This window comes from Arachis ipaensis, chromosome B07, assembly GCF_000816755.2.
Source record: "Arachis ipaensis cultivar K30076 chromosome B07, Araip1.1, whole genome shotgun sequence".
Taxonomy (NCBI): Eukaryota; Viridiplantae; Streptophyta; class Magnoliopsida; order Fabales; family Fabaceae; genus Arachis; species Arachis ipaensis.
The window spans coordinates 113,408,855-113,419,966 of record NC_029791.2 but is presented as its reverse complement, the minus strand read 5'-3'; the positions used below and the strand labels follow the sequence as shown (position 1 = coordinate 113,419,966).

The window sequence follows — 11,112 nt, the reverse complement described above, 5'->3', positions numbered from 1 at the left end:
GACATAATTAATAATAAATTTAAATTGAAAAAAAAAAAATCATTTTCCATCGTTTAATACGAAACTGGTGTTTTTTACATTGGCAAACACATAGTAATTTTATAATTTTCATTTATAGGTTCACAAAGTCTCCAATGCGAACACGCTTGGCCTAATGAAATAGAAATACTGTTCAACTTGGATATATGCATTGTTTTAAAAGAAAAATAAAATTATAGTTTTGAATTGGAGCTGGTGGGATTATTTCATGCAAATATAAGGGAAGCATAGGTGTGTATTCCATTACAATCATGGTGATCAATGAAGCAATGTAAAGTAATTACTAATTAATCAACACATGGTTAGTTGGGTTGGCAAATATAGCTTATGTTCGAGTTGTATAGGTATTGAAAAAGTTACACTACTCTTTATAGGAATAACATAAAAAAGACTTTTCGAATAAAGCTGTCTTTAATTCAATTCAAGGATATATAACATGGTTTTAATAAGGAGGAAAAAACAAGGCATGTGTAAAGTGACACAATAAATTGCTGAAAATAGCATCTCACCATCCTAATGCACCCTTCTTACCTTGCTCACCTTATACATATCTTCTTCTGTCTCTCTTTCAATACAAGCAAATATCATAAGCTTTTTTTTTTTTTTCTCTTTAATTTCATCATGGTCAATAAAAGACTTCAATTCAGTTCTTTCATCTTTTTCAGCCCATCATGGTTCACAACACCCAAAAGAGACGTTCACATCAACCTCAACAATAATAGAAGAAGAAAGATACATTCAATTACGTTTAATTTTTAGCTGTTTTCATAAGCTCAACGTGTAACGTTACTCTCATATGTATCCAAAATGGTCCAACAATAATGTTCAATCTGCATGCATATGCATGTGTGTGTAAGAATTCATTAGAGCTTCCCCGAAATCTGAGTATTAACCGTCAAATACTCACATTATATGACTAATTTTTTATTAATTTGTAAATATTTTAATGTATAAAAACCTAAAACAATTATCCAAAATTTTAATTTTCTTTTATATTTACAGTAAGAATTAAAGCTATCACATTTGATTAAGAACCGAATAATAATAAATTTGCTCCGAAGTTGAGATTAGTTTTATCTTTAATGTCAACTCTTGCATTTTCAATAAATAAAAATAATTAACTGTAAATAATCGTAAAACAGGTATTAAATGTGAAAAAAAATCTAAAAAAATTGTTAGAAACTTACAAGAGTAAAGAGGAAAAGGAAAAAAAGACAAAAGTGTATGCCAAAGCTCTATGATCATGACACGTCAGAGAAAAATGTTAAGGTAATGATGATAAGAGGGATGTGTGTGTGTGTGTCTATTCTTGCTTAAGATGGCAAGAAGGAATTTGGCATTTTTGTATTTTTGATGAAGAAGAAAAAATATCACATGACAATGTCGTCACAAGGAAATGAAATTATATAATGCTTGCTGATGGGTCAAATTATATTGGCTGTAATCATTGGATGAAAGTTGTGTGCATCAGTGCATGTAACCAGCAAGGTAACATCTCAAGTAATAGTAATTAATTAAGGTTTGATCCATGATTTTGTTGTCATGTGAACAATAATTGTACTTACAAACGACAAAGTTCACTAAGATAAGTGTTCAATCAATAAAAAGTTAGTTATCATTCTAAATAATAAATTACTATAAGCTTTTCAGTCTTCTTTATTTTCCTCAATGTGAGACTAATTTTATATGATGATCTAAGTGATAGAAGAGTGACTTGTTTCCTAATAATGAAGAGAGTAAATTAGATGTGATATGCAGCTTAATTAAGCTTAATGTTAATATATAATTGACAAGTTGTGTGGTGGTTTGGCAGATTCCATGTTAAAGGCAGTGGGGTCAATGAAACTAAGAATTGAGTGAGCAGCGTACATGGCGTGTGACTTAGGGTTGAGGCTCGTGATTGATCACATGATGAAAAAGGAAAATAGAAGAATATTATTTTCACCTCAATGAATTATAGTAATTTTGTCTTTATATTCTATCTATGTAGCTATACCCAAGATAATAGTAGCGGTAGTTGACGTGTGCATTCATCCGTGAACGTGATCTTATTTAATTCCTACCGCGCCATCCAGCGCCCTTTACATACATAGTTACACACTCACTCTCTTTCTTTCTCTCTCTCTCTCTGGCAGTTACAGATGGTGTTCCATCTTCTGTATCTGCTGGATTGCATGTGATACAGAAGAAGATCAGATGGGGAAGAAGAGGGGAAGCTGGTTCTCTTCGGTCAAGAAAGTTTTCAAGTCATTCCCTAAGGACTCCAACTCACCCCTTCCACACAACAAGGTAACCAATCAATCCATTAACTTGGTCCTTCTTTTTGTTTCTTGGAGAATCATGTATGTTTATTTTAATTCTCACTATACATGCTATGTTATCATGGTTAAATTCGACTATTTTATATAATAATATTTACACTAGAAGAATTGGATGTTTATTATGTCATTGATCACTATCTACTAATGCAGAATTTTAATTTCTTCAATTAGTTATTAGGATACTTTCTTCAAAACCAAACAACCAAAACTGCGGCATAAGTAGTAATAATGGCATCATCACAATCTTACCTTACACAATTAATTAAGACTAGTTTCTGCTTCATATGTCATAAGTATAGCAACTGTCATTTTTACTTATTGTTGTCTTTTATGAAACCCCTAAAAGTATGAGCTGCTCTGGCCCTTGTTATTAGGACCATCAACCCATTTCAAGTATATGTGCATGTAATTATGTGTGCATATGGTCCCCTATCATATGATCAGATATCAAATATTTGTGTCACATAGTTATCACACCACCTAACCCATCACATCTTTCTCCTTCATCATCATGTGCGTCCTATGTTAGATCCCCCATCACCATAAAACTTGTCTTAGATCCAAATAATTAAGATTTCATCCATGATTTTCACTTTCAGAAGGAGAATAATGAAGACAAGTGGCAGCAGGAAGCAGCAGAAGTTGTGTCTTTTGAGCATTTTCCTGCAGAGAGTTCTCCTGATGGAACTAATGAGGGTAGCACCACATCCACTCCAGTGGCTGAGGACAGAAATCATGCCATTGCCTTTGCCGCTGCCACTGCCGTAGCTGCTGAAGCTGCTGTGGCAGCTGCTCAGGCAGCCGCTAGAGTTGTGAGAATGGCGGGTTATGGACGCCACTCCAAGGAGGAAAGGGCTGCAGTACTCATTCAATCGTACTACAGAGGATACCTTGTAAGACTAGGGTTTGGTCTACTCCATAAATAAGCCAACCACTCTACTATAGGCTCAATTATAATTAATTTTGTAATAAGAGTAAATAAAAAAGAACATAAAGTATAACCACCTAACAAAAAAATTATTACTAATGAAAAATAATCTAGATAACATATTGAATGGTGTAGGCTCGACGTGCACTGCGTGCATTGAAGGGATTGGTGAGGCTGCAGGCACTTGTGAGGGGACACAATGTGCGGAAGCAAGCGCAGATGACAATGCGGTGCATGCAAGCATTGGTTCGAGTTCAGGCAAGAGTAAGGGCTCGTAGAATTCAGTTAAGTCATGAGAAAAAGAAGCAAGAGGAGAGACAACATGAGGCTAGAATGAAGAGGGAGAGAGCTCTTGCTTACGCCTTCAACTACCAGAAGAGCGAGACTGCACAATTGGATTGGAACTGGTTGGAGCGTTGGATGTCATCACAACACTCACAACAACACACCGATGACATGTCCCAAGAGAAAACGGTTCAGATGGACATGCTTGGGCCTCGTGATCCAATTCACGCAAATATGGGCCTGATGGCCCAAGAATACCTTGATTCAAGCCCTATCTCAAAATTGCAACACCAGAGACAGCACAGTGGAGGTGCAACTGTGCCTAGCTACATGGCCCCAACCCAGTCTGCAAAGGCCAAGGTTAGGGGTCAGGGCCAACTTAAGCAACGGCCTTCACCTGGGCCCAACTGGAACACTTCTGCAAGGAGAACCCCTGCTGTTGGGTTGGGCTTTGACTCATCTAGCTCTGGTGGGCCCACTGCAACCTATCAGTTTCCAAGGTGCCCAAGCCCAAAGATAAATGGGGTGCGGCTCCAGTCTAGACGAATTTCTGGCGGGAGCCCAGATCATGTTAGTGGGGAAGATTTTGGTCTTCTCCTTGGAGCCCATGGTTGGGCATGACTTGCCTTTTTATTACAATTCCGAGAAGGAAAAAGAAAATGTAATTAGATATGATGTTTTTTATGATCCGCACTTTGGTCATTTGACACGCATTCGTATTTATCTTAGTAGTGTAATAATGTGTTTGATGTCACTAGCAGCAGTGTGTAACTCGAGAAAAGAGTGGAGATTGTAACATGCAGGAAGAGAGGCCGTCTTATGTTTTCCGTTTTGTAATCCCTATTTAAAAATGTAAAGTTATATTATATGGTTTATCTTATCATGCACAACATATATTTTATAAAATAATAATGTGATTTAAGTGAAGTTGGTCCATTGTGGAAAGATTCTAAAAGAAATCTAGAATTGTGGTGGTGAAGGGTTTTATAATCAGAAGATGAGAAGAAGACAAGAACAACAACTTAGGATGAGGATCTGGATGGCTCCATTGTTAGAGGTTTAAGTAGCTTTAAAAGGCACGGTGGTTTGTTCCCGGAATTTGGCGGTTTTTGTGGATCTTACACACCCTACCCCACACTTCACACTAGGCCGCTTTTTGTTAGTTTCTTGCTTTCTCTCACGTCACTCTTTCATGTGATTCTTGTTCTTTTTCTTAGCCTCCTTCACGATCCTTTCCTTCCAAAATCGAACCATTCCAATGGAGTCTCTCCAACTCACTCCTATTCATCACCATTCCTTTGTTCTTGTAAGGCACTCGCATCTCCAACTAGGTTCCCATTTCCCTTCTTCTCTGCTTACAAGAGCTTCAAGAAATGCTAACCTGCGCCTCACAAGATCCTTTTCCGGCGAGGTTGGTCCTCCTGCTTCCCATAACGAAGACAACCCCTTTCCCTTAAAAGACGAGCAACCACAAGAACAAGAAAGGGGTCTCTTGTTGGCCAGAGAGACAGATGATTTTGGCTCACTTGTTGGCTTCCGTTTGATTCCTGGCTCCGGTTTGTTCTTTCTCCCTTTCATCATTTCTTTTTTAAGTGTTTCTTGTTTCTGTTGAATCTTGAATTCCCTTAATTCATTGTATATGAGTAATCCTGCATCCATCAAATTTTGGAGGATGCCATGATTTTGATTAGTAGAGATGACTAGAGTATGAATGACATATAGGGATCACGACAGAAGAACAACCTGAGGCTAAGGTTGGAGAAGAGTTAGAAGAGAAAGCTGAGGCTAAGGTTGGAGAAGAGTTAGAAGAGAAAGCTGAGACTAAGGTGTCCTATAATATTACCTTTGTTACTGCTGAAGCTGCTCCATATTCAAAGACTGGTGGCCTTGGAGATGTTTGTGGTTCTTTGCCAATAGCACTGGCATCTCGTGGCCACCGTGTTATGGTCGTCTCGCCAAGATATATGCATGGTACTTCTGAGGATGCTAGGTATTCTGGTGCAGTTGACATGGATTGCAACATCCAAATATATTGCTTTGGTGCTGCTCAAGAAGTTGGCTTTTACCATGAGTATAGGAAAGGTGTTGATTGGGTAAGAACTAAGAGCTCCTGAGATTTTTATAGCCATTTCATATGGAATTTAATTTTGATGGATTCTTTAAACCTTTTGTAATTCTTCCATCCTAGCATGCATATACTTCAACTCTGTATTGATGGTGCTCAGTACTGCTACAATGTTTAGGTATTTGTGGATCACCCTTCATTTCATAGAGCAGGGAGTCCATATGGGGACATGTATGGCACTTTTGGGGACAATCAGGTATAATCTGTCCAATTCTAGCTTTCATTATAGATCTTGATGTGTATTCTACTTCAAAATAATGATAAATTTCCTTCTCATTTGGTTTTACAGTTTCGGTACACTTTGCTTTGCCATGCTGCATGTGAAGCCCCATTGGTGCTTCCATTGGGAGGGTACACTTATGGAGAAAGATGTTTATTCCTAGTTAATGATTGGCATGCCAGCCTTGTTCCAGTGTATGCATGCCTACCTTTCTCTACTCTTTTAAGTTTCTTTTCCAATGGAACCACTGTTGCAAAAACTATCTTAGTTCCAATAATAATATGAGGTGATATTACAGTCTTGCTGATAATTGGTACTGTTGCTTCAACTTTGGTGCAGACTTTTGGCAGCAAAGTATCGTCCACATGGGGTATATAAGGATGCACGCAGTGTATTAGTTATACATAACATTGCACACCAGGTAAACTAATTCCGTTTTTTTATGTTACTAAGAATAGGATCAATAACATTGTGCTTTGAGCCTTTGACCTCAATGCATTCTTAACTTGGGCTTTCAAGCTTCTCAGGCAGAAAAAGGAGGTCTCTATTAGTTCTTATTATGTTTTTTCACTCTCTGCCTTCTTCTTGGCTTCTTTTAATTGAGAATTTCCAAGTCATATCCTAGAAATTAGACAGAAAGATCTTAAAATAGTAAATTGCATTTCCAAAAGTTGAAAGTTTTATACTTTTTATTTGAGGTTTAGGCTTGGTTTGGTAAAACTTTTCGAAGAGGTGCTTGTGCTTTTTAAAAGCTCAAACTCCTCATTTTGTGTTTGGTAAATAAAAAAGATGATGTGCTTGTGCTTGTAGCTTTTAAAAAATCGGGGTACTTTTGAAAACACCTAAGATAGAACTTTTCAAAGTTGGCTTGTGCTTTTCAAAATTTAAAAGTCTAATATAACCTCATATGTTAACTAATTTTCAAATTTAATGCTTGTATTTATGTCTATTATAGTATTTTTAAATTTTAAAAGCTATTTTACCAAATGCAATTGTTGTTGCTTGTGATTATTAAAAGCAATCTTTAATTTAATTTACCAAATATAAATGCTACAACTTTTAAAAAGTCATCTTTTAAAAGTTAGCTTTTATAAGCTACTTTTAAAAAATAAAAACTTTACCAAACTAAGCCTTATACTAACAACCAAGCAGGTCAAGCACTAATCATACTAGGTGGGACTTATTTTGAATTTTTATACAACCCTAACTACATGATTACTTGGATAAGAGGATGCTGGTGTTTCTTGACTATCTCATACACACACATCTGTTTATAGATGCATAAAAAGACACATCTGTTTGGCAATGATAGGTTCATTTGTGTTGTTGACTCACTTGATTGTCTTTGATCTGTAGTCCCAAATGCAAATCTAGGATGCATGATTGGCTAAAACCTAAATGTAATATACAAATTTATATTATGAAACTGTGTGGAAAAACTTGCAGGGTTTGGTTATAATTAATTCTTAGATAGTTTATCTCTTGTCATTAGTCTTTTTATATCAGCAAACAAGCTGATGATGCTATATTTCAGGGAGTGGAACCTATAGTTACATATGGTAACTTGGGGCTACCTTTGGAGTGGCGTGGAGCACTGGAGTGGGTGTTCCCCAATTGGGCAAGGATGCACGCTCTCGACACTGGTGAAGCTGTCAATTTTTTGAAAGGTGCCATTGTTACAGCAGATCGGATAGTTACAGTAAGCAAGGTCATTATCCTGCACATCACATATTTTTGTTGCTGCTGTTTATTGAGTCAAAACATTTGGTTGTATGGTGCTCAATATTTTCTGTTTTCCTTGAGGTTTTAAAGCCTTCATCAATTTGTTGAAATTACTATGATGTAATAACATGCTTTGTATCATTGTCTTGTATTTGATACTGTGATCACATGCAATCTGTAAAACCTGGATCTCTTTGCCAGGGTTATTCCTGGGAAATCACAACCAGTGAAGGTGGATATGGTCTACATGAGCTACTGAAAGATCGAAAAAGTGTTCTCAGTGGTATGTTCCTTCAAACTCTTTTTGTTCTTGTAGCGTTACGCTTTCTAGCACAACTCCTGAGTCCTGAGGGAATTTCATGTTTTAGAGAAAGCTAAAGTGCATGCATATTTTCTCCATAGTCTATTTAGAATAAGATGCTTGCTAATGCTAATCTGGACTTCTTGTTGTAGAATCTGTTGAACTTGTAATAAATGTATTGGTTTGAATTATCTAAGTAGAACTTTGGAGTTACTGTAACTTGTTTTCTTTGTTGTAGCCCTGATGTGGTTTCATAAATGCAGTAGCAGAGAACTTATTATTTTGTAATAATCACTACAGAGTCAAGATGCTTCTTTTTTTGTTTATCTTTTCTGTCAACCCTATGTCCATGCCTAATACTAAGAAAGTAAGAATTACATGTCGTTTGGTGAGTCGAAATACGGAAAATCAAACCAAGGATGAAGGAACTATGTTGTTAATCTTTCATTAAATGATGCACCTCAAAGCTCAACCTTGTAATGACTCTGTTACTGTTTTAGGGATCACAAATGGAATTGATGTTACTGAATGGGACCCTTCATCTGATCAATATATTCCTTTCAAATATTCTGCTGATGACCTCTCTGGGAAGGTCAAATGCAAGATAGAATTGCAGAAGGAATTGGGTCTTCCAGAGAGACCCGATTGCCCAGTGGTAAGTTTTTTGTAATTTGCTGCATAAAATTTTGATCCACTATTTCTTTTATTGATTATAGCTGCAAATTGTAGATTGGATTCATTGGAAGGCTAGACTATCAAAAAGGAATTGAGCTGATTCGCATGGGAATTGCAGAACTCATGGAAGATGATGTTCAGTTTGTAAGTGATTTTGTAAATTAGTTCTGGGCACATATATCTTTGAAACCATAATGTAGTAGCATACAAAATTTAAATTTAGAAATTGTAGGCTATGATTACCTGCTAAATAAAATATTAAATATTTATACACTCGAGAATATGTTTGAGGCCCCTCAAATACTAATTGATATATGTAAGTATTATTTCAGAGGAATTTGCTGTACTGTATTTGTGGCCTTCATATCTGGTTGACCCTGTCTAATTGTTTTTCAATCTTCAGGTAATGCTTGGGTCTGGAAATCCTGCATACGAAGATTGGATGAGAGCAACAGAGGCTACTTATAGAGATAAATTTCGGGGTTGGGTTGGATTTAATGTTCCAATATCTCATAGAATAACTGCAGGGTAATCCCAAAGATTATGAATCCTTCCTAGAGCAATTAACAGGTTATGCTGTAATGTTTCTGCATTGGTCATGCTTCTTACTACTGCTGCATTCCTATTATGACCAGGTGTGATATACTATTGATGCCATCGACATTCGAGCCTTGCGGACTAAATCAGTTGTATGCAATGAGATATGGAACTATACCAGTGGTTCATCAAACCGGGGGGCTGAGAGTTAGTCGAGGAAACTTTAGCCATTGACTTGTTCAATATGATTTGGTTTCCTTCCATTGACGCCTTTAACTTTTGGTTGTTTTTAACAGGATACTGTTCAAAATTTTAACCCATTTGCTGAAGTAAAAAATGATGAAGGCACAGGGTATGTTACTCCTTTTCTTCAATGGCTTGGATTGTTTCTTCAACTTATAGTTTCATTTGAAAATTCAAATGCAATTTTCATTAATAAACTTTACAACTATAGGAAATTGAATGACTGTCTTTTTAACTTGACTAACAGGTGGACGTTTTCTCCACTAACAAAGGAGAACATGTTAGTGGTAAGATTCCTATTCATTCAGATTCATTCTTTTTTTAATATATATGTTATGTTATGACAGTGTCCTGTTATTCAATCAAGAATATTCCTTTTTATGTTGTTTGGCCTTTGCAAAATGCAAATTGATGTGGAATTTTCTAGTCAATGCCACTTTGGTTAACCAATAAGGTTACAACATAAGTTTGTGGTTGTGACATGTGAGACCTAGCATAGCTTGTCCTACTTTCCTTTTCCTTCTTTTTTGTGCGTAGAGGAGTCCCCATCATTGAATAGAAAACAAAAGTTATGGACTAATACTATGGTAAGCATAATTTGTATCAACCACTATTTTAGAATTCTCTTCTTAGATAAATCTCTCTCTTCCTCATAAGGATTAGATTGAAGGAAACACTCACCTCAATATAGAATCATGGCATGTCTGGGGGTTTGTTATTAAATGTTTATAGAGATACTTACAGATCATTCTCCAGTAGACAAGATAAACTAAGGGAAACAAACCCATTTGGGGGAGGGATTCAATAACTAATTGCTTCATTTTCCATCACTGTTATAGGACTTGAACAAACCTTTATTGTGTACACCAAGAACAATTACAATTACTCGTCCTTAATTTTTAATTTAATTGTCTAAAAAGATATTGAACTTTAATCCATGTGGGCGGCTTCTTTGGTCAACATTATTTTAAAAGAACTACCTTATCATCATCGCCGTCGCCGTCGTGTTCTAATTATTTTTATTTTGATTGATAGGCTCTGAGATATGCCATACAAACATACAGAGAATACAAGTCTTCTTGGGAGGGATTGATGAGAAGAGGAATGACAAGAGACTATACTTGGGTAAATGCTGCTACTCAGTATGAACAAGTCATAGAATGGGCATTTATGGATCCACCCTATTGCTGATGAAGACTTCAAATATGATATCAACTCACTAGAATCAATATTTTGGACTCCATCTATTTGCTGTATAATTTTGCTACTATATTTTAATTACACGCAGTTTTGCTCTCATTGGTGATGCCATATCAGCATATAAACTCAGCAAATATTCTTAGGAGTATATTCAATACGTGATTCTTTTTTTCTTTCCCCATTGAGTCCATCAATTTGGTGTATTTTCACTACTATATTCAATTATAAGCTTCCATTGATGAGATGAGATGAGATGATATAGTTGTATAAACTAACGAAATACTTGTATGTTACCATTAAAGTATACTATGCATAATATATGGTCTAGGAAAAACAAGAATACGCAAAATTATTTATTTTTATGAAGAACTATAAATTAGTAGTAGTTGTCCATATCTTCTGAATATCCACATGTATACTGCTACAATTTAAAAAGAGCTTTTAAGTGTCCTAAAAGTACTCATTTGATTATTAATATAAAAAAATAATGTTGAAAAACTAGCGAGTTTATCTACA

At 35.9% G+C, this 11,112-nt stretch overlaps 2 protein-coding genes across 2 annotated transcripts in view; both read left to right on the top strand.

Annotated features, from left to right (window-relative positions):
* The window catches only part of LOC107605892 (protein IQ-DOMAIN 1), a 9,876-nt gene extending 5,672 nt beyond the window's left edge, over positions 1-4,204 (top strand). The window contains exons 3-5 of the mRNA XM_016307830.2: positions 1,853-2,328; positions 2,960-3,253; positions 3,424-4,204. Coding sequence (XP_016163316.1) covers positions 2,236-2,328; positions 2,960-3,253; positions 3,424-4,194 — 1,158 coding nt within the window. The 5' untranslated portion in view covers positions 1,853-2,235 and the 3' untranslated portion in view covers positions 4,195-4,204. The remainder of the gene's footprint in view (positions 1-1,852; positions 2,329-2,959; positions 3,254-3,423) is intronic.
* Positions 4,222-10,853, top strand: LOC107605891 (soluble starch synthase 1, chloroplastic/amyloplastic). Its single transcript, XM_016307829.2, has 14 exons — positions 4,222-5,129; positions 5,296-5,666; positions 5,817-5,894; positions 5,988-6,112; positions 6,258-6,339; positions 7,453-7,626; positions 7,842-7,923; positions 8,442-8,596; positions 8,671-8,760; positions 9,020-9,144; positions 9,252-9,360; positions 9,450-9,505; positions 9,644-9,683; positions 10,432-10,853. Exons 1-14 carry the CDS (start codon positions 4,832-4,834, stop codon positions 10,585-10,587), a joined length of 1,941 nt encoding a protein of 646 aa, XP_016163315.1. The 5' UTR covers positions 4,222-4,831; the 3' UTR covers positions 10,588-10,853.